The sequence below is a fragment of the Patiria miniata genome, unplaced genomic scaffold (assembly GCF_015706575.1).
Source record: "Patiria miniata isolate m_02_andy unplaced genomic scaffold, ASM1570657v1 HiC_scaffold_23, whole genome shotgun sequence".
NCBI lineage: Eukaryota > Metazoa > Echinodermata > Asteroidea > Valvatida > Asterinidae > Patiria > Patiria miniata.
This window is the reverse complement of record NW_024037062.1, coordinates 5169308-5196162: the sequence shown is the minus strand read 5'-3', so window position 1 is coordinate 5196162 and position 26855 is coordinate 5169308. Positions and strand designations below refer to the sequence as shown.

The 26855-nt window shown below is 40.1% G+C and overlaps 1 protein-coding gene across 1 annotated transcript in view; it reads right to left on the bottom strand.

Annotated features, from left to right (window-relative positions):
• Positions 1–789: 789 nt before the first annotated feature.
• Positions 790–26855, bottom strand: part of LOC119731477 (sushi, von Willebrand factor type A, EGF and pentraxin domain-containing protein 1-like) — a 47997-nt gene continuing 21931 nt past the window's right edge. The window contains exons 20-47 of the mRNA XM_038204659.1: positions 25571–25765; positions 24760–25368; positions 24062–24223; positions 23402–23563; positions 22701–22862; positions 20891–21100; positions 20347–20488; positions 19022–19542; positions 17020–17247; positions 15690–15843; positions 14674–15203; positions 14047–14234; positions 12389–12533; positions 11806–11932; positions 11265–11398; positions 10880–11099; positions 9814–10004; positions 8916–9119; positions 8377–8610; positions 7508–7678; positions 7011–7217; positions 6494–6669; positions 5796–5934; positions 5287–5475; positions 4940–5110; positions 3917–4040; positions 2765–2871; positions 790–2039 (exon numbers count right to left, since the gene is read on the bottom strand). Of these exons, the coding sequence (XP_038060587.1) occupies positions 1930–2039; positions 2765–2871; positions 3917–4040; positions 4940–5110; positions 5287–5475; positions 5796–5934; positions 6494–6669; positions 7011–7217; positions 7508–7678; positions 8377–8610; positions 8916–9119; positions 9814–10004; positions 10880–11099; positions 11265–11398; positions 11806–11932; positions 12389–12533; positions 14047–14234; positions 14674–15203; positions 15690–15843; positions 17020–17247; positions 19022–19542; positions 20347–20488; positions 20891–21100; positions 22701–22862; positions 23402–23563; positions 24062–24223; positions 24760–25368; positions 25571–25765 (5912 nt within the window). The 3' untranslated portion in view covers positions 790–1929. The remainder of the gene's footprint in view (positions 2040–2764; positions 2872–3916; positions 4041–4939; positions 5111–5286; positions 5476–5795; positions 5935–6493; positions 6670–7010; positions 7218–7507; positions 7679–8376; positions 8611–8915; positions 9120–9813; positions 10005–10879; positions 11100–11264; positions 11399–11805; positions 11933–12388; positions 12534–14046; positions 14235–14673; positions 15204–15689; positions 15844–17019; positions 17248–19021; positions 19543–20346; positions 20489–20890; positions 21101–22700; positions 22863–23401; positions 23564–24061; positions 24224–24759; positions 25369–25570; positions 25766–26855) is intronic.

Genomic DNA, 26855 nt, shown 5'->3' with positions numbered 1-26855 from the left:
TAAAACTGTGTATATATTTTTATGCATAGGTGGCAATATCTGTGTACATGTTTAAGTGGCAAAATCTAATTGCATGGTAAAGCTGGCTAGGTTAATTAAATGGAGGTGCTGTGCCTCGTACGATATGTCATTTACTGGGTAATAAAGAATTGAAACTGAAATTGAAATAAATCCATATTATTACAGGGGCGGATCTAGGAATTTTTTTTGGGGGGGGGGGAGGGTCAGGCCCGGCAGATTTTTTTTAATCAGCAAATCAGTGTTGAAATGAAGACAGGTTTTTTCCCAAAAAAACTTGGCCTCCGTAAAATCACAAAGTTGGGGGGGGGGGGGGGGGGGGCCTGGTACATATTCCAATGGGGGCGCTGTTCAAATTCGTCAATCTTGCACACTATCGCACAATAGTGTGCAAATACCTCCCTACCAATGCTGGCTAGACCTATGTGTCCACAGGTTTTCCTAATTCGTCCAGTTCACATTCAAATTCTTTTCCTGTGCTCTATTACAGCACTTTTGATCATCGCCATTATTGTTTCCTTTACCACAGTTCTTATGTGATTGTCAAGTCTTGTACTTTTATCTGTTTTTTGTGACTGATGCTTGACTGCCACAATAACGGCCAAAACTTGCTTCCGTGAAAGAGACATCCATTAGAAGAGGGCAGAGCAGAAAGTAAACATCTAAGATGTTAAACAAAATAGTCCTTTTCTAAAAAGATAATTGACCATTGTTGCAAAAGATTTTTTAAAAATCATTTTAAAGAAACAAATAAAGATTATAAAATGTAAAAAAAAAAAGTAAAACTACCCTCAACCCAAATCCATTACATTCCTAATAAGTGACAATTGAGACATGGACAAAATAAAAAACGTGGTTTTGAATTGGCCATAACTCAATAAATATTTCTCCAATTTAGATGGATTTTTTCGGTGTTGAAAAGCTAATGAAATAAACTTGTCAAATGTCAATATTTGTGATGATTTTTTTTAAAAGATGTAAAAAAGAGGGTTGATTGCAGGACGGGGGGGGGGGGGGGGCACCCTGTATAACAAAAATCGCACAATCATGTATAAGGCAGTCTAGATCATAAGAATTACTAAAAGGTTGGATACAAATGTACTTGTACACAAAACTAATTGTATCTTATATCTAAAAAAATATTGAAACATACACAAGAACATTTTGAAGGCAAAAGTTTTTTTAAGGCAAAAGTTTTACAGTGAAAAGGCAGCTATTTTAGCAGTCGACTACAACTACATATTCAAATAAAAAGTATCTAATAAAAATTGAACATAATCTATCCTTGACGAATTGGCTGACACTGCAAGTCATTCTGAATACTACAAAATTTAATATGTGTACAACAGCAATCAATTTTACTGCAATTAATATGACATGTACTACTACTTGATCCTTTACAGAACTAATCTAGCAACAAACAAACAATTGGCTCTGGACCCTGTACACAAGTACTCCTTCAATGGTACAAACTGACAAGTAGCGCAGACACAGAATGACCATTAAGCAATTTCTTGCCTTGTGTACATCATAGAAAAGATCAACAGTGCGAAGTGTGTCCTTCATCACCTACTGTACTTGACTGTACTTGTCAGGTTTCTCAGTGCCATCTCTTATTTAATCATAAAATATAATGAACATCCTCTTCAGATTTCCAGAGATGTCTTAATTTGCATAATTATCTGCTTGTCCCAATGACAGCTATACTGCAATGATTTTATGTTGACTGTAAATATTCATTGGACTGGCAAAGACTATAAAATGTCTAACAGTGATACAAAATAAAGCCAGAGCTACCTAAGTATAGATGGATAAAGCTTAGACATGCAGTACATGCGTTTTGCACTAAACGATACTTGAGCAATGTTGAATTTCCAGGAATATTGTCTGTCCAGTCTGCGGGAGATCCGATTACAGTTTGGTTTGGGTGAGTTTCAGTATTCCACTCAAGTCTTGCTCATCTGAGTAGGTGTGTGTGCCTCCTGGAAGGGCCTCACCAATAGGGCTAGAAGCTGGCTCATCTACATATAAATGAGAAACTTCTTTGAAATCTGAATAAGCTTACACCTTGGTTGAGTAGAAGTTATTCCTATCAACTGTTCATGATGTCTTAAAATCAAGTTGTATAATTCAGTTGTCCCAATTGCACGATGCATGTAACATAAAAACCAGACCTGATTGAATGGTGATGTGAACCCCCCATCACCTTTAGATATTATAGAGCCGAGCGTCCGGTAAAAAAACCCTGTCTACATTTCAGATGGTATGAAAGTGGGCGCCCCTTCACTGCAACATCAAGCCTGCCCCCTCCCCACTTTGGATGACAACCCTGGCTATGCCGCTGCTTCCATGCATCCATATTGCATGTTGTGTGAGGTTTTTAATATTTTTTTTTCAGGTTTTTTCATTAAGAACGTTACTGTAAAGATCCCTATAAATTGTTTTGGCCCTCAATTTCAATGAATGTATGATAGCAATGGCGGACTTCCCCCCCCCCAAAAAAAAAGTTCTGAAATGTTTCTCAAATTGCCTTAGAATGCAGGAGAAAGCATCACAGATTTCAACATTCTCCAGGGTCATGCCCCCGCACCCCCCTAGCACGCATTCACTCACCCCCCCCCCCCCCCTCCCCTTCCTGAAAGCTAGATCAGTCCCTGGATACTATTACTTGTTGTTTGATTGTCTTTAATGTGATGATAGGAAATTAAACATTTTGTCATTAGCTGCTTTTGATAATAAGTAGTACCTTGCTTGATCTCAAGACTTGCTGAGCTTGTCTGGAATATGTCAGGGATGACATGAACTGGGGAAGTCTTGTCAACCATGGACAATTTCTTGGTCACTTTCTGCTTCCTATACAAAAAATGTACAAATTTTGTACTTGTGGTTATGTACAAAACAACATTTTTGAATGCATTTAGAATGCTTGGAGACAAGCAACTATTTTAATCTAGTGCGTGCGATTGTCACATGACAAAATAAGTCATAAAAAAGCCTGAGATAAATGTTTGAACCAGGTTAAACCTTCCTCCAGTTGTTTTCAGCAAGGAACAGAAGCAGTTCTTGTGAGTGGATGATTAAGTTTTTGTTAAATTCTAAATAAGAACTTTGGAATTGAATCTTTCAATTGCATTTTTTGGGGGGTCTGGAGGCATTTTCATGCCAAGGCCTAATGGGCAGCAAAAAAGAAGTTGTGCCAATAAACCAGTTTGGTATTCCAAAATAGTCTGGTACACAACAAGATTTGACGATTTATTTTTGGGATAAACGCGGCAGATAAATGCACACAAGGCTATGGGGGACATGGTAACTGAATCTGCATTCTGTGTAATTTTTCGTGCTATCGAAAAGAGATGGAAACTTTTGTTCCCACGAAAGATTGAAGACACCAGACACCTCATAACACTTCGCTGTCAAAACATTTTTGGAAAATGTTACTTCAGAACACGACAATCTCTTCAATTTTGCTGGTACCCCGTTATGCTTTTGCACGGATACAATGAAATGTTTATACCAAAAGAAAAATTGTCACATCTTGATGTGCACACAAGCAGTTGGAATACCGAACTGACTTATTGTGCAAGAAAATCATCAAAGCAGGGATGATCTGCTAACACTTGTGTACACATGGAGATCATTTACTGTTTGTCATATATTAAAGTAAATTGTGCCTTTGAAATTAAGCATGCTCTTTGTTGTGTTTATTGCTTATGGTCTCAGCAAAATGGACAGATTTATTAGTAGCAATGAGTGCAAACAGTGCTTTACATTTGGGCGTGGGTTTAGAACTGAGCCAGTTCACCATATACCCCACCATGCCATATCAAGTGAAGCCATTATTGGTAAAACTACTACACTTGTTTCAAGCAATGATGGTATCCTGCATATTTCAACTCACTTCAGCTTACAGACAACCAGTCCAACAGTGGCAATGATCAGAATGAGCCCAACACAGGCCATGGAAATGGCAACCACTTCGAAATTCACTGTCTCAGTATCAGGATCCTTGCCAATCTGTGTCTCTGTGTAAGGAAATGCAAATGAAAATATACATACAGAATTATTCAAAGCAGTATACACCATCTGACAGTTTAGACTTCCAAAGGTTGCTGCATTCTGATACAAAAGGCTAGTATATAAATGAAATGAGTGGGGCACATGTTTAATTCTCAATCTAAAACAGAAGTTGCGTCCATTTACCAAAAATCCAATAGCTGTTGAGGCAATGTTACCGTTCAGGTCAGTTCAATTTAGGAGAAAAATGAAAAAAAAATATGACAATTTAGACTAAGTGTTGAAGTCTTTAAAAAGTTATTAACACATTTTATAGAGTAAGCTTCTCAAGAGCGACCGGGTCAGAACTTGTGTACAAAACATCTACAATCAAGATAAAGTTTTGAATCAAACAAATTCAAATAAATCATTGATTGTATACTTAACAGTTACACAAGAAGGGGGGGTATGAAACACAGTAACATGAACAGGCCATCACTACTCAATGCTACAACAAATCAACAGGTGAGTACTTTGCCAATAGTACACATCAAGCGCGATTGTAACCCTTTGGGTTCTGATGAGTACGAGTGTATAAGTATAGAACAGTAAAACTCTTCTGGAGTATGAGTCAAAATGTGTGTGACTACTTCTTTCCTTAGGCTGTACATTTTGACAAACAGAATATGACCTGGGTATGAGAATGAGCACAGAAACTAGTATTTGGGTATGAACAGTGGTGCAAGCTTGAGTACTTGAACACTCAGATTGTAATTGGTTACACTGAGTGAGTCTGAATGTGAGTAAGTGTTTATGCACAATTATGAGAACAGCACAGGCTAGCAGTCCAGTATAAGTGCAACAAGACTCCTAAGCATGGATAACCATTTCCAGGACTTCTAAGCCCTGACAACAAAGGAATGCATACCAAAGCACTGGCTGATGTTGGTAGCTCCAGGACCACTTGTCACCATTCCATGTGGACAGTCTGTGCAGACGTTCTTCTGTTCAACTTTGTAGGTGTTGACAGGGCATGGTTTGCAGACGTAGTCAAGCTGGAAGGCATCCCATTCCCAGATTAAACCTTGGCTGCACTGAACTGCAGAAATTCAAGCGAACAAAAGAGGAAAAGCACAAAACAAAAATGACGTACAATGCACTAATTATGCTAGTGAATAAATAGTGAACTAGTCCAAGCTTCAGAAACATTAAGTGCACTGTCCCAGACTAGTATCATATACAATGCACACAAGGCTGGTGAAATGTTGTACTCACCACACAGCCCCTCTTGTTCACTTTCCACACTCCCTTGTGGACAGACATCCCAACCATCTTCAGCAATAGTCTCAATGTCAGGCTGTGACACTTCTCCATGGTACATGATGCCAAACTGCCCCTGCTGCATGAGTTCTGTCACTTCATCAAGGGTGGATCTGATATCCATTTCTGTTAATACTGAACTATCTACATAAGACATAGGGGAAGAAAAGGTCAAAAGGATTAATGGAAAACTATGAACAGAACCTGTCTGTGCTATTCACTGCCAATTATGTTGGACACTTCCCCATGAATAAATGATTGTTAATGTGTGGTGATACTATTCATCTATTAAAAACCAGCCCTTTTCACAAAACAGGGGGCAGCAAAATATTCTTGATTTTGAAATCTATTCAACTTTCCTAATTCATGTTTGATTTTAAATAAAACCAAAACCCAACTCTTTAAACTTGATCCAAAAATTTGAAGGGGAGCAATGTGCAAAGCAAGGCTGAATAGCCACTTACTGTCAGGAACACCACTATGGCCAACTGAAGTATGGTCAGCCATGGTGAACAAAATAGTCACTTTGACTGGGGATGGTGAGCTTCTCTTCCGCACGGTAGCCCTGGTGGTGCGGTGATCTTGTGTGTCACAATTGGAGACCTGGAACAAGGTTAGAAAAACAAGGCTTGCATAATAAAACGGAGGAAAGTTTCTCCTGAAGAAAAAGCAAAGCACACGATTCGAAACATCAAGTCAACTTTTGTAAAATCTTTCACTCATTAACTCTCCTACGTGTAAATCTCATGTTGGTGGCCACGCACATTTTGTTTATGGCCTGCTCTGTGAAAATGTGTGGTCCTTAGCTGGTAACTTTGTTGAAAAGGTCCTACATATATATAGTGCATGTGTTTCAGGGTAAGACATTTTGCCAGTAATTGCTTTTTTTCAACTTGGAAAAAATGGCTACTGTCTTTGAATATTCCATTTAGACCAATACAACAGCATCACACTCCTTCAATGGTCGGGATGTGGTCTTGGTATGGTAAAGAGAATTTAATCAGTTTCCAGAATCTTCTATTAATAAACACTTAACTAAACCCCTGTTCTGTCTGATGGCAGTGTGTAGAATGTGTCATTGGTATCCTATGCAGTGCAGGATGTCTGAGGATGAAGGACGATCCCAAGCACAAATGCCTGCTGGGTTAATGGATATACTCACGGTGATGTTAGCAGCACAGGTGTTTAGTGCCAGGCATCCTGAGGCCCCCTGCGTGGAATTGTGCAGGGTAGCAGAAGCCCCATCGTAGATGTCACGCTGATCACTCAGTGAGCCGCAGTGCAGATCAGGATATGTCACGGTGATGTTGGCAGCAATGGCAACGCGGGGAACCAATACTGCCATGTGATAAAAAGGAAAGTGACAAGTATGGATAGCAATGACAATAATGAGAGTGACTCTGTGCTGCAACAAGTGATCCTACAGACTCACTTGTGAGTCGTACAGGGTGTTGTGTTACCCGGCAACAAGAAAATGCAAATTAACTCTTAATGGCAATTTGGCCATTCTAATATTGTCTGATCAATTTAAAGACGCATAAAAAACCCGTAGATTATCAGGGAACATTTTTCAATTTTGTCATTATGTTTAAAACCGATTGTCTGATATTTCTGACTGGTGTTTGGGATGGATTTTGGAAAGTACTTGTCTACATGCGAAAAGACACAAAAAGACCTACAGCTGCAGCTTGGCAGTCGAACTGAGCGGCTGTTCTCAGGATTGTGGTCCCACAGGTAGTCAGTACTGGGACCACACCGGTACTCGGTCCGTGGTGGTGTACTGAAAACATAGCTGTCCCGGCACCAGATATGACACGAAAATTCCCCATCGTCGGTTTCATTGCAATCAATGAAGCCACGCAGCGGACTCCGCAGAACTGGACAGGCTAAGGATGAAAATTGTTCAGTTATATGTGGTTTGCCAGAAATTGATGACAATTCTGAAATTGGTTCGTGGGGTAAATTATCAAAAAGAAAATGAAAAATAGATCCCTACTTGTGATTAGTTACAAGTAAAGTTTGAGGTCTTGTTTCATTTTTAAAATTAAGTTTCCTGATTTGTTAACGACTAAGTAAAACCAGGAAATGCCAGAAGTGCTGAAGTTTGTGAACACAATATCCATTCATGACATGTTTTTCACCAGAGTGGATTACAAACATACTACTCATGACTTACTGGGGCATCTGTCTGTGTTACACTCCTCTGACTGGTAGAATGCCCCCAGACATTGTGCCCCTCCATTCTGGGGCTCCGGGTTGTCACATGACCTAAATCGGAGCTGACTGCCAGTCCCGCATGTCTTTGAACATGGGGACCAAGACATCCATACACTCCACTGGCCATCAACTGTGAAATTAACAAAAAATCCTCTCGTGGTTTACTACTTTAAACACTGCGAAGATATATACTATATTGATGAAAACAGTCCCCACCTAGTGAACTCGCATTGCACTGTGGAAATGAACAATTTAAGCTGGGAAATTATTTTCACTATCTTCATCTTTTTACTTAACTTCCTCCTTTTAATGCAACACCATCATTTTTATAGGCAATTTTGTCATTTAAACAATTTTTTATTCTGGTTACTTTCAAAGTCTTAAAAGCTCTTCTAAGCAGTGAAACTTTTCTTGTCTTTATGTGGGCTGACAACTGGTCACTGCCCATTGTTGGATGTTGGGTATTTCTGGGTGGTTCCTATGAACATTACACCCAAGGATAAGCGTGATTCATGTAAATATCCTGGATATATTTACGACTGAGTTTTAGTCAATCTTTAGCATCAGAGAAGCAAGTCATGTGGATCAAATAAGCAGCACATAGTGGCAAGACTGTAGAAAGATTGTATAGAAATAGACACTTCATAACAGATGGTCCTTGAGATGTACATTATTTGTGAAGCTCTAAAAAGTCCTGGAGTGGAATGTTACATATGCAGGTCTATTTTCTTGCACTGCACATATTCACAAGCTTTTATAGTTGTGATACTCTCAACACACCGTATTGACAGTGCTCTATACTTGGGACGTGGCCCAAGGAGGACTTACCAATCTGGTTTGCGCACACCCTGCCGGTGTATCCCACAGGGCACTGGCACCTGAACCCAAACAAGTCACTCTGACACATGCCATTATTAAGGCAGGGGTTCAGCAGGCATAAATCAAGCATGGTCTGGCACCTGTCTCCTAGCCTACCCTCAGTACAATGGCAGAAGAAGGTATCAAGCCGGTCCTCACACAACCCGCCATATTCACAAGGGGTGCTGGAACATTCATTATAATCTTGAGTGACAGAAAAACGAGGACAGTTTGTTAGAGTTGACATAATTTAAACTAAGCAAAAGCTAAATCAGCTGAAAACAGTCATGTGCAAAATACAATTGCATTTGACCCTTATGATCACCAAGCGAGGACAGCAACAATGGAAGTGAATTTAATGTTTGCAAAAATTATTCAATGTAAAAAAGCTCCCACAAAACAATATCTTAAGGATAAATGTTCCTACAAATCAATGTCCAACAAATCAATGTCCTCAAAATGTGTTAAACTTTCTCCCACTTTTGTGGAGGGAAATGGTTTCTACCTACCATCGCACATTGATGGCGCCCTCAATGTGTGTGTGATTCCAGCCCCAGGAAGCGCCATCATTTGTCCCCATGCAAACACATTGCCAGGTGTGATCGGTACGCAGTAGGCAGCAACATCTGTCACCTCCACCTCACTTAGGGCCTCCTGCCATATGTTCAGGCCACTCAGCTCCAACTGACAATCACCAGGACCAGTCTCAGAGTCTGAAAACAACATCTGTAGTTGGTCAAATTCTGATACATGTTCAAATCTTGATGCAAACAAAAGTCATCAGGAACTACTAGACTTGCAACACAATTTACTTGCAGCACACCTTCGTTTATAGGTATCCTAGAATCCCAAGTTAAAAACTTTTGCTGTAGTGTGCACCATATAAGCATAAATACAAAATTGATAATTTTAAAGTGTTGGCGATGAGGTTTGTTCTGATTCTACAAGTATACAATATGGTAGAGTTCGGAAGCTGAAGAAACTATATAGTGTGGGAAATATTAGGAATTATTTAAACATTTCACTGTGCATCTAAAAACTCAATATCCTCCTCCCAAGTACTGCAGTCATCAAAACCTCAATGAAGCAAGATTTCAATTAATCATTACAAAAAAGACTCATATTCAACATTGAAAACAATAATTGCTAACTTCATCATGCACACCTTTATTTCATATCATAAATAAATAGACACTACAAAATGTCCACAACTCAAGTGTGTTGGACTTTGCAAAATGTTAGGTGCAACTACTAGTCGTGACTTCACAACTTTACATTAGTGATCACTTTCCTTGCAATTTTCAAGCAGCCCAAAAGGATTTCACATATCTCATCTGTAATATATCAGCTGCTCAATATTTTCCTTGCAGTACAGTTTTGTTTTCCAAAACTCCATAGAAATCTCACCCGAAGGGCCAATGGTTAATGACAAGCCACTTGGAAAACTTCCTGTGGGGGTTGAGACAGTGCCCTCTGCTGCCAATGACTGGTCAATGTACAGCTTCCACTCTAGATTAGTCGGGTGTTTCAAGACCAGCATGATGTTGTGCCAACGTCCCTCGCAGAAATCTCTCCGGCTCCCCACACCAACATTGCGGCTTGAATAAAAACATAGGGAGGAATGGCAATGTTCTTTACATCAATGGCATTGATGAAATGTCTATCTGCAGGAATGGAAGAGGACATATCATGGCTTACTCAGACGAGACAAGTGAAGGCTGGGGAAAAGGGGTGCAAAGGAGCCTTTGTGTTACTGAATTGTTGCTGAATGTTGAAGAATTTCATGAACCTGAAATATACAGCTGGTATCAATCTTAATTTGAGCAACGATGGGTGTTAAAACCATCATAACTAGACAGTAACATCATCCATTTATCAACACCTAACGCAAGGTGTAACTTTTGTGAAATGCATCATAATATGTGTAACTTATGCAATAAAATGTGATGTACGTTTCATTATATGCCATTACACTGCTCCATTCATTTTCTTTGTTCAACATTGAAAAAAATTATTATAATGCACCTGATCAGTTTCCCATTGTGGTTTATTTGAAAATGAATAAAAGAGCAGCGAATCCTCTTGAATGATCCTCAAGGCCCGTTTGCTATTTCCCGGGTTCCCAACATGGCTACTGTTGCTAGCATCGTGAATTAAGGTGTTATCCTTGGCTACATGGCATATACGGGTCTATGGCTTCTGAATAGTGATCCTTGAACAAACTCATTGACAAAATGGGGAACCGCCAACATATACGGCTGGATAGCTCACATGGTAGAGCACTGGAAAGGCAATCTCGAGGTTGCAGGTTCAAACCCCACTCCAGTCAATAACTTTTCTCAACTTTGTAGTTCTTTTTCTTTAATTAGCTAAAATACAAAGCCTTTACAAAAAGGTATGTCACGCTTTAGCGAGAGAATGAAGTTACAGGAGAATTTGTTTTTGAAATGTCAGACTACCCATTGTAACTCACCCAAGAAGCAACAGCAGCAGGCTGCATGGATTTCTGATCTCAAGGACATTGGTCGTTGCAGTGGATAACTTTGCCATGATGATGTCATCCGTGCAGGCCGATGATCTAAACCACAGGGTAAGGGACAGTTCAGACAGTCCAGCAGAGGTCACGCCGGTGACTTGGATGATGTCTGATGCAGTGTTGTTGGAGAATACCAGGTCAAAATCCGTTGATAATTCTATCAATAGTAAGAAAGAAAAAGAGCCATAATACTTGGTAAGTTAATCAAGACGTTTTTCTCATTTCACTTTGAAGAAATAATTTTGAAGAAATGCTATTCAAAGCCTTTAAAGGTCATTGCTAATTCCCATTATAACTGTGCATTTAAGTGAATGAATGTTACCATTTTCGCAATGAACGCCAACGTATCCTGGTAGGCAAGCACACTGGTAAGCACTGAGGTCATCTATGCACAATGCATGATGTTCACATGGCTGACTCATGCATTCATCAACGTTCACATCACATAGTTCCCCACTGTTGAACAAAAACACACACATTTGCATAATTATTTGGATTTATTTTTATGTCAAAAAATGTATCACTTGTTTAAGATTCCTATCTAATTCCATTTCAGTTTATTCAACCAGTAATATAGTCTGTCTTATGGGGATCCTGCCATGATCTTCAATCACATCAAGGTGGGACGTGTTTAAAAAATAACATTTTAGATTTTCATTTTATGTCACTACATCACATCGCATCAACTGTACTGATATATAAATGTAAGGGTCACATGGTTGTACAAATGCTGCCAATTAATTTATAAAAACTCAGTTGCTATGGATACAGTACTTTTCAGAACAATGCCGCTGTGGGTAGTCCAGGTAAAATAGTAAAAATCGGCCAATCAAGAGACAGTGGCTGATGTGTTCTAAGCTCACCTGTATCCATCTACACAGGTACAAAAGAAACTGTTGCCTTCGGTTACGCAGGAAGCTCCGTTACTGCAAGGGGCACTGGTGCACGGGTCACTTCTCACTTCCACATCACACAGGGGACCAGTGAAACCTGTAGACAAAGCAGACAGTTCAATAAAAATCAGAACTACATGGCTATGCAATGCAATGTCTAATATTTGTCTTTGTGCCAAGGAATAAGCCTTACACAACACAAGTCTTCACTTTGACCAACGGCCAATTTCATTGAGCTACAAAACAAAGATGTCTAAACTAACATGAAGGGGCACATGCAGGAGCTGTAGATGGCATTTATGAGAACCAGAAATGGTACTTAAGAACAACCCTTAGTCTGTAGGTGACTGTAAAAGACCTTCAATGGACTCTGTCTCGAAGTCAACAGTGAAAAAAGAGAAAGGGACCAAACACTTCAGTGCCTTTGACGTTGTCCTAAGCTTCCAGCACCTACAGATACTACTGGTTTGTGCACATTCAGCTGTAATTGGGTTGTGAGTGCACTGCAGGCACATGATACTCAACCTTAGCTGGTTGCTAAACTGGAACCTACCAGTTACACAATCACAGGAGAAAGCGGCAACTTCATCAAGGCAGATGGCTCCGTTTTGACATGGGTTGGATAAACACTCGTTGATTTCCTCCTCACAATAGCGCCCTCTATAGCCATAGAGGCAAGCGCAATCAAAAGCGGCAACCTAGTGAGTAAATCATTCAAATGTTCATATTGACTTCTTTTTATATACTTGTAGACATAAAATGGACAAGAAAATGTAATAATGGTGCATGTAAACCCGCCATTTTCACCAATTTACAACCGGAATTTACTGCAAATGTTTACATGATCTTCAAGGTTACAGATTCAGCTTGAGAATACTGTTTGTTTAATTAAGATTGCTTTTGTAAATCCAGAGATATGCTGAATAACCGCAAAACCAAAAAAAAAACCCATTCTGTGCCACTTTTAGGAAGCGAGTGCTTCAAAGATCAGACATTCTTTTGATAAGATTATCCCTATGGGTGTGAGACAAACATTCCGTTCACACGACAATATAGGGTTTTGTTCTTATGATGAAACAATTTAATAGTACAGACAGGTTCACTTCTTTAAAACTTCAATGAAAGAGTTCAATTAAATATAAATAAATATTGCACACTCTCCTTAAAAATGTTAAAATCACTAACAGTAAAGTGATTTGGTTTTAGACTAGGACTATACTGATTTTAACTGCTTCACAGAAAGTGGCACAAAATGGGTTTCTTGGCTTTGCCGTTATTCAAACATATCTTTGGATTTACAAAAGCAATCTCAATGAAACAAACAATATTCTCAAGCTAAATCTATTACCTTGAAGATGGTGTAAACATCCACAGAAAATTTTGGTTGTAAATTAGCAAAAATGGAGGGGATTACATGCACCATTGTTTTCAGGACGCCCTGTAAAAGAAAGCTCATTATTTGGGCTTTCATATCCTAGATTTTGAAAGTGCCACAGGCAAAACTTCATTCAAGAATTGGTCCTGCCATTTGGGTTTCATTTCTTGTTACTTACCCTGTATATTATGTATGATTGGAATTCATAATTAAGGGAATTATAGTGTGGTAGGACACTTTTAAACATCTGATTTCAAACCGGGTATGGGCCTGGTTGGCAATAATGTGATTGCAAGGGTCATTATCGGCGACCAGGCCCCTACCTGGTTTCAACCAGACGTTCCCAAATACCTTTTTGGTCAAAAACTTTTTAAAAAGTAGAAAAACTTACAAAATTCTGACACTGTTTTGTACAAGAACTCTATGTTATATTGCTATCCATATTGGGGGCCAATTACTATGAACGGATTGTGTGATTGCTGTCCCCCCCCCCCCCCCCATCAAAAAAAAAGAAAAGAAAACCCCCCAAAAATTACACCCTAATTCTTTTTAAACATTAAATTCCCTTAGTTTCTTACCTACATTTTCAGGCACACTCTTACGAAAAAACGAAACAAAATCTTCACGTGTCATCCTCCGAGTCCTCAACATAGATTTACGACACAGATTTACGCCATTGACACAACTACAACGTGGCTAATTTCAGGAAAATAGTACAAAATGAATGATCCCTTGTATTGACTTCCTCATCAGGAGGTAGTCTAAATCAGCCAATACCCAAGGACCACCAGTGTCACACTTTTGTATACAATCAACTAACACCCAAGCAGACCCACCTTATCCATGCAAGTGCCTCCATGCTGACACTGAACATTGACACATTCATTGACTTCTTCTTCACAGTTGGTACCATTGTAGCCTGGTGAGCATTGACAGATATAGGCATTGAGCTGATCCTGACACTCACTGCTGTGTAGGCAGGGAGCTGAGTCACACTCATCTATATCCTCATCACAAAGCTGACCTGAAAATCAAAATTACAAAGCACCAGTTGTCAAGTGTAGGAAAAGAGTAGTTGTCAACAAAATACAACAGTGGCTACAATATCTACCAATAAATATATAATCGGAGTATCGGAGCATGGTGGAAAATTAGTGACCAAATTGTAATGAGCTGCTCAGCAAAACATGATTTCCTCACAAAAATTACATTCTAAGATTGGAACCACTCCCAAGTAATTTACATAATAAGGTTTTTAGCCTGATAACCAGTTTTTATGCAAATATACAAGCCAATATTTCTTGCTCATCAACGAAATATGCAAATGTTTTGTCTGCTTTAGTTAGCTTACACTGTTAGTTTGTAGAACCCTAGCCATGAAATTGGCCCAACTTTAGATAAAATAAAAAAAGAAGCTATTTCCTCAGCATTAAAAAAGCTATGAGGAATTGTGTAGAAGTTACCTGTCCAACCCGGTAGACAAAAGCACTGAAAGCCATTAACTTCATCCACACACAGCCCGTTGTGACATGAAACAGCCGCACAATCATCTATGTCTTGCTCACAGGTAACCCCAGTATACCCGGCAACACACATGCACCTGTACCCAGCCACCAAGTCCAGGCACGTCCCATGATTCTCACACGGTCCGCTGACACATTCATCAACTTCCTCCTCGCAGTTGGGGCCAGTATATCCTTCACTGCAGACACATGTGTAGCTGTTGACACCATCTACGCAGGAAAGTGCATTTATGCATGGATAGGAAGAGCATTCATTAAAGTTGTCCTCACAGTCATGACCAACAAATCCTGGTGAGCACATGCACTTATAGGCAGCCGGTGGGTCATTCTGGCATACCCCTTGGTGTTGGCATGGGCTGCTGTGGCAATAATTGACCACTTCCTCACAATGGGCACCAGTGAAACCATCCGGACAGACACAGGTAAAGTCATTGATGCTGTCCATACAAGTGCCATTGTTATGGCAAGCACTGTAAAGATAAGGACAAGATTTTAGGCAATATTTCTTGTAGTTTTACTTTATAAAAAATGCTCATAAATCAATATCAGGTCAAAGCATCAAAGGTCAAAAAGCAGGATCAGAGATCAGACAGTCTGTTGGCTTCAACAACTCCAAGTTAGTTCCCAAAGGAAAAAAATTAGAGCATGAATAAAATGTGTCCCATGATTTAAACAAGAAATTTCCCGGTGAAAATCCCAAGCTTTCCTATTTTCCATGAGTCCCTATTTTTCTGCACCACTTCCCCTAAAATCTTGTTGTACTTATTAAACTGTGAATGAGGGCATGGTGCAAAGAGGCATGGCTTATTATATTCGTAATCACACAAGCCATAAACAAACCCATAGTGTCTTCTTCACATAGGCACTAAACATACAGTGGCACAGGTGTTCAACAGTCTGAGTACATGTCATTTATTTTGTCTTTATCAGAAGTGAGGAGGGAACTAGTCCATTACCTTGGTGTACAATCATCAATGTTCATTTCACACAGTGGTCCCATGAATCCAGCTAAGCAGAAACACATGAAGCTGTTATCAAGGTCCACGCAGAAGCCACCATGTTGGCACGGCCTAGAAATACAATCATCAATGTTGGTCTCACAGTCTGGACCTACATTTGATGAAGAATTGACAGGGAAAAACAAACATGTCAAAATTAAAAGTGAAGCCAGTTAATGACCCTTTTACTGAGTGGGGCTCTTTGCAGTTAACCATCAAAAATGTCCACGCTGCCTACACGGCAGACCTCTAGTCTTGCCTTTCAATTGACAAGACACTTGCAGATGCATGCATTCTTTCATATCGTTCTTAGCACAGGATGGTGCCTTTCTACTAGCAACTAATGATCCACTGCCTTCAGGGTTACTTGAGCAGAAATTTGTTAACTATAATATCACAAACCATGAGCATATATCATGGCCTCCACATTACATTGTTGCACAGTCATTAGCTGGATACCATTGGACTCTAGGCACTGTTCATAATTGACACTTTTGTGCATGTATTCATAATGTACATATCTGCACTTTTGACATTACTGAACAACTGTTTGTGTGTTCTTTCCATTTTTTTTGTTTATCAGTATTTTGTTGCTGGACCCAAAGGGCCAACTTACTGCCTTCTGAAGGACTGAATTAATGACCCATATGACTGACTGACTGCCTGACTGACTGACTGCCTGACTGCCCGAGTCACTGGGTATAAATAATGTCCTAAATTGAAGCTTTGGGATTCAGTGCAACTACGTAGGCATAGTTTTGTGTTTTTAGCAACTACTGTTACTTTCTAGTCATCATATTGAAAGGAGGAAGTCATTATCAAGGTTTTTTGTGATAAGCACAAAAATGTAGGAGATTAATGATATGGCGCACCCCACCAGTTAATGTGGAGGTACATATCCCCCTAGCTCTCAACTCCCATCCCCCTGCCAAACCAATGGCTATGGTCTTGCCTGTGCTGCATCTTCCGCTTAAAGTCTCTGAGAAAATGGCAACAGTTCAGTCGACCAAAAATCAAGTGTTCATTTTAGCAGTGGCTGGACATCAAAAGCCTGACCATCTTGCACAACAGCTTGTGTGCCTCTCAAATGTCACACTGCCTGTCCCAGCTGCATGCGTCATATGTGTAAGTACACAAATATTGCACTTGAGTCTGACACTTGGTTGGGCAATCACTTCAGTGGTTGGTGAAAATATCATGGTGTTCTTGCAGTGATACCAGCCCCTAGCTGCAACATCAAACATGTTCACATGAAGTTCTTCAACCATGAATGTCCACACACCCATACCTGTAAAACCAGCAGCACATGTGCACCGGTACCCTGTGCCTGTATTACTGCATGTGGCCCCATGCTGGCATGCAGAGGGGTCACAGTAGTCAAGGTGATCCTCACAATGGGTACCAGTCAATCCTGGTCCACACAGGCAGGCGTAGCCATTGATGTCATCTTCACAGGTGTTAGCAGCTCCGCAGGGATTAGACAAACACTCGTTGACGTCAACTGTGCATGCCTCTCCTTAAAAATAATAATAATAATAATAAAGCTGTTGCAAACTTCTTACTGTCTGGAATGTTTTGAAATAGACAAATTGTATCATAGAGGGCCTAGCGTCTAGCAGGACCTTTCTCTTTCTCTTTCTTAAGACTGCCAGCCTGTTGGGGTCATTGGTTTGAAAAAACTAAGCCCTCTCACATTCATGACTTGATATTTAAGTAACAGGAAACAGGTAGCCTTCAGATTCAGATGGTGAGTTTGTACTCATCACAGCATTTGTGAAGTAACTTCGACTGAGTTTGAAACAACACACTTTAGAATGTTTTAGGTGCAATGATTGTATAAGGAGCTAAACATTGTATTTTATTAGAAATGACTTATGCGTTTATATTTGGCATTCAAAGAAAGAATAAACTGGTTTGGTGTTTGTGTTGACATCTTGATTCGGTGATTTTTTTTCTTTGATTTTAAAGCCTACTTGCCGCAATTTTTAAGTTTGCATGTTTATGGTCTGTCATCTTACTGCAGGGGACAAGATTTAAGCCTTGCTCTTAGAAGACCCTCCTAAACCCTTAAAATATTCTCTGTAAGAGAACAACCAGGCGCGGTTCTAGAACCAATATTTTTGGGGGGGCTAGCAGGGTGGGTGAAATGTAGACCGGTTATTTTCTCCAGACACTTAGGCCTCCGAAAATCAATAGGTGGGGGGAGGGGGGGGGGGGCCTCATGCCATATTTTCAATGGGGAGCGCCAATAAAATCCTAAAATCATTCACACTATATTAATTACAAATGCACCCTTGTCACGACTATTTCTTTAGGGGGAGACCGTTCGCATGTACATCACAATCCTTCTTTTTGCTAATGCAATTTTTTTTTTTACGGACTTTATTTTGGGGGGGCTAGACAAAAAAATTGGGGGGGGGGCTAAAGTCCCCCCTAGCCCCCCCGTAGAACCGCGCCTGAGAACAACCCATGTTTACTGCACAGACACTATTTCCAGGCGTAAGCAGCCACAAATTCCAAGCAATATGCCAAGATAATCCTCTGATAAGCAAAGAACAGTCTCCAAATTCTTTGGATTCTCTACTGATTAGGTTTTCTATCCTCTAATTGCTCCCCATCTTGAGGGTATGCATATCAGGCTGACTGGTCAAACATTACACCTAGAGCATGGGATTACGGAAACTGACCAGTGTTGTAGCCGAGTACATTTTTCCGAGTACCGAGTACTTTAAGGTTGCCGAGTACGAGTACAAGTATTTGTACCTCCGAGTACAAGAACGGATCTCCGAGTACGAGTACTTGTACTTCCGAGTACCAGTACGAGTACGAGTACAAGTACGAGTACTTCCAAGTACGAGTACGAGTACGAGTACTTGCATTTCCGAATACGGCCACACGGCAAATGGTTATTGTGCGTAATTGGCCCAGGCCCAGTCAGACCGATATACAGACCCACTCACGGCTAGCTGTTAAATGTGTTTGTCCGGACTTGCACAGAGGAAAATCAGGAAATCTCAACACGCCAATCAACAATTTCCAACTGAAAGAATCGATCAAATAAGGCCATGGTAAGCGAAGCTATAACATTTTTTCCCCCGAGTACTGCTATTCGAGTACGAGTACTTTAATGATCGAGTACAATTTCGACATGTCGAGTACGAGTACTTTGCTGCCCGAGTATGAGTACCGTCATTTCAAGTACGAGTACTTTGACATTCGAGTACGAGTACGAGTACGAGTACTCCAAAAAAAGTACTTGAGTAGTACTCGAGTACAACACTGAAACTGACCTTCAAATCCAGGAGGGCAATCACACAGGTAAGTATTGAGCCTGTCGACACAAGTACCTCCGTTGGAACAAGGTTGTGACGCACACTCATCGATGTCAATCTGGCAGTTGTGGCCAATAAAGCCGGGTTCACAATAACATCTATATGTGTCGTCTGCATTCACCTGAAAGACAGCGTCATTCTGGCAAGGGGTCTGGTCACACAACTCGCCTGATCGGTGTGCAGGGCAGACACAGCTAAATGTCGAACCAAGGTTCACACAGGTTGAGCCATCATGACACGGCGACTCAGCACACCAGTCCACACCATTCTCACAGTGAGTGCCTTCATAACCCACTGCACAGACACAGTTGTAACCATTGGCCATATCTTGGCACGTTGCTCCATTGCAACATGGACCACTGAAACACTCATTGATGTCAAGGGTACAGTTAATGCCACTGTATCCTGCAGCACACTGGCACTGGTACCCACCATCACGGAGTTGACATACTCCATGTTGGCAAGGACTAGGAGAACAGCTGTGGACAAAATCAAAGTGTATTGAATGGATCAATACACATATCAATGTAATGTGAAGCTTTATCTGGTGGCAAATGCAATATGGGATAGATTTCAAGGTACACCAAGTGAAGGGACTAACTCTAAAAGGAAAATAGTTGGTAGAACCAGAGGCTAAACTCATTGTACCAGTCAGTATGATCCAACATTCCGATAACAACACATGTTAATATTATACAAACAAGTATTGGCTGCTTTGACTCTCTGTCCAACTCCTGTTGGCAGGTTGTCAAAATCAGCCAACACCAAGGAACCAGGAAGTATTGGCTGCTTTGACTCTCTGTCCAACTCCTGTTGGCAGGTTGTCAAAATCAGCCAACACCAAGGAACCAGGAACTTCGCACTATTTCCCTTTATCCGCGTTGTATATGTTTTATTACACCTCACACATATTAAACCGATAATCAAAAGACTGACAAGATCCCTTTTGAAATCCCTCCCATGAAATGTCTCAGTGTGAAGGTTTCAGAAAACAACCTACACCATCATAGTGATTACGACCTCTCTACATCCCATTTACAAGTTGACCTCACAGTAAATTGATTGACGTTATTGCTGATTCTCACATTCATATCTAAAGTTTACGGTCACATATGTCGTCAGTATTTCTCACCTGCTTGTCACCAGTTCAAACTTGACTCTGTGTATATTATAGACATGGTTGATTCTGACAGAATTTACCAAGGGAACCAATCTGAACGGGTTGCAAACCCATTCAGATTGGTTCCCTTGGTAAATTGACAGATGTCATCAGTGATTCTCACCTGTTTATTTCTAGTTCACAATGTAGCCCGTGGTAGTTTGGCATACATTGGCAGTGATATCCGTTGACTTCATCCAGGCACATGCCGTCATTTAAGCAAGGTGTGGATGCACACTCATCAATGTTCATCTCACAAAAATTGCCTGAGAACACAATGCAGAGAAATTTTCAGGGTTGCATTTGGCATAGCAAATTAGGTAGATTTTCAAACCGTCCATGTGTGATACGTTCATTTTTAAATTTCTTCAAAAGAATCTTTTTAATGATTTCACTAGACATGAGAAGTTGATGTCAAAAACAATTTTGCACGAAATGTAAATTCTGAATGTCAAGAATACTTTTGCTGAAGAGCATAAACTACAGCATGTGATCATCAAATACATTGCCTGCCATTTTCACTGCAATGAACATCACAGATTTCACAAAGTGTTCAGTATGGTTCAACTTTCATATTGAAAGAAAAAAAAAATGAAACGCAACTAAAAAGAGTCCTGTTATAACAAGCTGCCATATATATGGGAGTGATGTCTGGACTACTGTCTGACCTATGAATCCTGGACTGCACTGGCAGAAGTAACCCATCAGCCTGTCCACACATGTTGCCTCATTGACACATCGATGGTCTGTACAGTCATCAATGTCATCAGTACAGTGGACTCCTTCATAGCCTGGTGGACAGTCACATCGGTAACCATCAATCAGATCCACACAAGTAGCCTGGTGGTCACACGGTGAGCTGGCACACTCATCCATATCTATAATGACATATTGATCATTGTCTACAGATTAACCCTATCCTAGATTAGTTGTCGAATCCTCAGGTTCCGGGATATCCCAAGCTATGCATGTGTCACAGCTATGAATGAACTTTCCCCTCCCTATTTTATAGATTTATACTATGCACTCCGTGCACGAGTACCCTCTCAAAGGCAAGAAAGGGAGAGTTGCGGGGGGAGACATCAGAAGAGGCATTTGAAGGCATTACCAACGATGGCTGATGCTCATGCGAATACGCTGTGGTTTTGTGCACATTCACAATAAAGTCATGCATACTTGGAGCTATATATGCGTCACCCAGTACGCACACCCGTGTGTCTCGTCCATGGGGCTCCCAAAAGTGGTGAAAATGCTTGCAGGCGCACTGAGTCCATATACCGGTACCTTTATACTTCTTTCTTAGTTCCCATGTCACCTGTTCTTAATATGCATGACCTCTACAGCTAATCTCAATACCTATGGGGGACATAACTCTGGTTTGTTCTGTCATGATTCACTTATCACACCTCCTATTATTGGAATTAATAGTAGTTTATCACTTTATATATATTACTATTTAGAGATTCATGATTTGATCAAGTTTTTAATCCAACTTCTTGGTTATAATAATTACAGTTGTATCACTTCAACCATCTAACTTTGTGTGTTGTAACATTAATACTAAGATAGGATCTAGATTATGGGATGGTGTATCCTATTGTTTCAAAGATTTAGTCTGACATATCGAGTTTGATATGTTTAATATTGAATTTCACGATATTTCTAAGATGGCAGTTGTCACACAAGCGTACATGGGAAATCATCAAATGCTGCCATTTCCCATTTTCTTCTATTGTATTTATCGTCAAGTTACTAGCTTCTTTTTGCTTCAATCCATTTAATGTGCTTAAGCTGTTAAACTTAAACGTTTAACTACGGTTAAAGAATTATTGTAAATCAGTTCCAATGCTGACCAGAGATGAGGGAAGAACCATTTGAAAAGCTGCCCCTTTGTCCTGTCTTTCATTGACTCATACTAAACCATTCAAGACAAGAAACGCTAAGAGGAAGCAAGACCCGGAACCCAACTGCTATTAGTATACACTTCAGAAAGGGTTCAATTATTACCTATCATGATATGAATTTGGAAAGACTGTTGTTTTTTTAAGACTCCCTTTTTTAAAGGTTAAGTATTGGTTATCGTTTTGGTACATTACTTGTCAAGTTTGAGAAGGATTAGAATATTTTGGGGTTTTTTAGTTTCAGGCGTAGCTCTGTTAGAAGATATCTGCTTAGTGATCCCAGCATAAAAATTTAATCTGTTCTATAGACAAAGTTGCTCTAAATAAAAAACTAACTGATCACAAATATAGGTGTTTTGAGCGATGAAAGAAGTTAGAAGTCAGAACATAAACTGAACCCTTGGACCATCAAGCACATTTTGAACTGAAAAGTTTCTAAGCTCATTTACTCATTCAATTTTTTATTTTATTGAATATTAAAAAAATAAAAAGAGAGATTATTCTAATGCTGGTCAGTTTAAAAAATGCTTTTGAACTGACCAGTGTGGTGCCTTGACTGTTTAGTCAGGGTGCTTACCAATACACTGTTCTAGACTGGTGGACCCGTTGCCCGATGTGGTAGTCCTTCCAGGGCATAGTACACAGTGACGCTTCTGGTTATTAGGCTGGTAGTAACGACGTTCACATGGATGGCACGGGGCAAGTCCTGTGTCGGAGTAACTGCCTGCTGGGCAGATTTCTGAGCAGACAGAAGGAATTACATATAAGAACTTATGCATGCATGCATGCAGAGAAAGGTCATGTTCTGCGGGACCACAGTAGGTTGGTTCCCATCCCTTCATTTACTGCAATGTTAAATAGAGGGGATGAGGTACACTGGTCAAACATTGAGAATGACTCAAACTAGGGAAGCTGCGTATACTGCCCGAGTTTATAGTAGTAAGTCAAGCGTGTGGATCAATTATGGCTTATCAGGCTGCTGTTTATCTTCAGTTTCCTCAGAATACCACAATTACTGACAACATTTCTCCCCCCCCCCCCCGGTAGGGTTGTCAGCCCATCGAAGGCTACTCCTGTAAGTCAATGTCAGTGCCAATGTATACTTTTACTCACTGTTGGCTTGGCAAACGAAACAGTAACTGGATTGATACCCTGCCCCTCACTTGCCAAATACTACCCAAATGTTTTGTAGTTTCATTCTATAAATGATGTGCAGGATTTAGGTGGCTATGCATAGTTACACAGCAAGGTATGACCTGATGAAATCTGTCCACTTACCAAGGCACTGGTCCACTGTCTGAGCTTCATAGTCGAGGGTTGTAGTACCAGTTGGGCATGGTTGGCACGACGTCTGGCCAGGCAGGGATTGGAAATGACCAATCAGGCATTTGAAGCAAGGAATGACACCATTGGTAGAAAAGGTACCGACTGGGCACTCCTCTAATTGAGAATCAAGGCATGATGTCCCATTATAATCAATTCAAGTCATAAAATGAATGGCCAGATCTTGGAAGGATTCCAATGGCCCCAAGAATACCCTCAAACAGCGGACTTGCCCCAATGCTGCCCCCAACTTCCGTCACACTCGCAAAAACCATGAGCTAAAGCACCAGAACTTGGGAAAAAAACATCAAGTACAAAATCAGGACCGGAAAATTGTTTCATTCTCACTTTGTGATTTTCTTCTTGTTTTTTTTCCCCCACAGTACTCAGATTTTCGGCCTAGAACCATGTGTTGATTTAAGTCAATTTGAACAACTGCATGTATCTTATTAAAGTATTTTCAATTTTCACAATTATTTGCAGTTCTCTTTATTTGCAAAGTACTCTCATTTTTATAAAACTCAGTCTAAAATTAACTCCCAGTTGTTTTGGAAATTTACATCGCTTCATTTTTGGTGAACTTTCAACAGAGTTTTCCACCAACATTGCACTTGCCTACACACGAGGAGCTGTTTTTGGCCCCTTCAGTAGCTGTTGTTGTTCCAGGGGGACATTCTATGCATGACTGTGCAGCCTGCTGGTTCTGATAACTCCCTCTGGAACAGTAATCACACTCCCCTGTGAGCTTGTTGTACCACGTCCCAGAACTACACGCAGCTTAGGAAAAAAATACAAGTCAAATATAAGGATGGGCGACCATTTCATAATATTAACAATATTGTGCAAAAGTAAGTGTGACACTTGGTGTTCAATTAAAGAATATTACCATGACTTTTCTTTAAATTTACTTGAAATATTAACCAAACATGGCATGACAATGTGGTGTCAATTTTATATTTTTGAATATCAGAAGAAAAGTATTTATTACAAACATTGTGAACAACAAATCAGTTACACTAAGTGACTCCTAGCATTTCATTTACTTATGTGTCTGAATGTCACAATACATCTCACAACTTCAAGGAAAAATCAATATGTCATTTCATAAAACTGAAAACCATTTTAGAAAAAACTCAAATTTCAATTAGAAGTTTAATGTATTTATGAAATCTTGTCACCATTGATCTGGTTTTGAAATATCCACAAATGAAAATTTATTTCCCAAAAAACACAAATTCAAGAATTCGAGTTGAATATATAGAATAACACAGACAACTACAAAAATGACTTAATGACAACTCAATGATACTTACTGCAGTAGAGCGAATCATTACTGAGAATATAGCCTGGCTTACAGATCACCACTGAGTCACCGTATGACATCGTGTCTGTGTCTACTTCTAAGTTCATGCCCGTCATATTCAGAGCCAGCAAGCTCCCATTTCCTATCGCTGCCATCAGACCATCAGCTCGGTCCTTCAGCTCAGATTCTGCAGCGATGACAGCATCCTGGCTCTCCATCCCTGTCTCATAGTCAATCTCATTGCTCAGGTCAAAGCTGATCAAAACACCAAAGTTGATATCAGTGTCTCGCTTTTGCCTCTGGATATGCGTGGCATCTAATCTTGCAAACAGCTTGCCCCACACTGCATCTTCGCTCCTACGCTGGTCATCTGTGATAGTGCCCCTCCGGCGACGCCGGTGCATCCCGGGGCCTTGCCCAAGACGTTGACCTCCTGCCCCGCAATGCACTTGCACATTCTCAATGTTGCATTTGTTAGTGAGTGTGCAGGCGTCCATGAAAAGGGAATTTTCAATCATAGTGATAAATGCCGATGCAATGCTGTCTTGTGTGGACTGGTCGCTGCAATCTCCAGAAAAGTACATGAGGCTCATGGGAAGGTTAGCATCACCCCTTCGTCCTGGTGATTTTGACAATGAGCAAAGTTATAATCATACGGTAACAAATCAATTACATGTCAACCACAGCCTTATTTTGCCTGACTAGGATCTTGTGAATGGTTAGAAGAGCAGGTTTGAGATTTAATACAATATGTAGAAATCCATAAAAAATCTGCAGAAATAATCATTTTAATAAAATATTTGTTTGAAATGATTACTCACTAGAGCAATCTGGAACCCGGCCATGGGGTATCCATTTTCCTGACATCACTCCGCAGGCATACTGGTCTGGGACAGTCCGGCCACGCGATCGGGCAAACTGGTAGTCCTGATTGCAGAAGGCACTGCAGATGAGACCAGATGGCACACAGGACAGGGCACCATTCATGGGTCTGGGCAAAGGCGGACAGCTGTTGGCTGTGACCATTGGGAACAGGGGCAACATTACAGAAAATAAGCGCATGACAACTCCCAACTGATGAGAAAATTGTGGGGTATTACTGGCCCACATGTAAGGTTCTGCTAGTTTATCAAGAATTCCAAATTGTCCATTTATGAACAAATTAAACAACAACTAGAGCTATGCCTGTTCGATGAACAGGACACAGGCTTTTCCGCATTTTAAAAATAATACGTGTAAAAAAATACTTTCAAAAAAATACTTTGTCAAATTATTGTATAGAAAAAAATGTTAAAAAGTTGATAAATTAATTTTTTTTAAAAGGTGATGACGTCATCATGATGTCACTTAAGATTGTGCATACTTTTAACAGTATCTACCTATCCACCAAGTTTCAAGACAATCGGACTTACCCTTATAAGTGTTTTTAAAAATCACGTTTTCGTCACACATTTTTCAAAAAGAAAGTGCAGATACCTATCACTAAATAAACCTAATACCAAACAAATTTTGAATTTAGCATGTTGGGTCCATGAGGTATGGTGATAATCTTCAAAACTTAAAAAACGCTATAAAATCACACGATGACTACATGATGACATCACCTCAATTTTTACCTTTAACACATCCCGATCTACCTACATACCGAGTTTCAACCCAATCGGACTAAGAGTTCTTCAGATATAGGGTCTTCAAGTCTGTAAGTTTAAGATGATGTCACGTGACCCATGATGAAGTAATCATGATGTCACTTGGCAGTGCTCATTATTTTATTGTGATTTAGTCTATACCAAGTTTGAAGCCAAACAGATGAACAAAAGTCTTTGTGACGTCATTTCTGATTTTGAGTACTTGTGCTAGTATCTACTTACCCACCAAGTTTCATGATGATCGGACATTTTCTTGTGTTTTAAGTTTGCACAATTAAGATGACGTCACGTGACCCATGATAAACTCACTATGGGGCCTATGAGGTAAAGTTTCATTTGAATACGAGTTACAAAGTGCCCCAGTTAAAAAACGTGTACAAAGTCAATAGGATTTGGGGTGGAATAAAAAGAACCAGAGGTCTTTGCCTGTTCGATGAACAGGACATGTGCTTTCCCG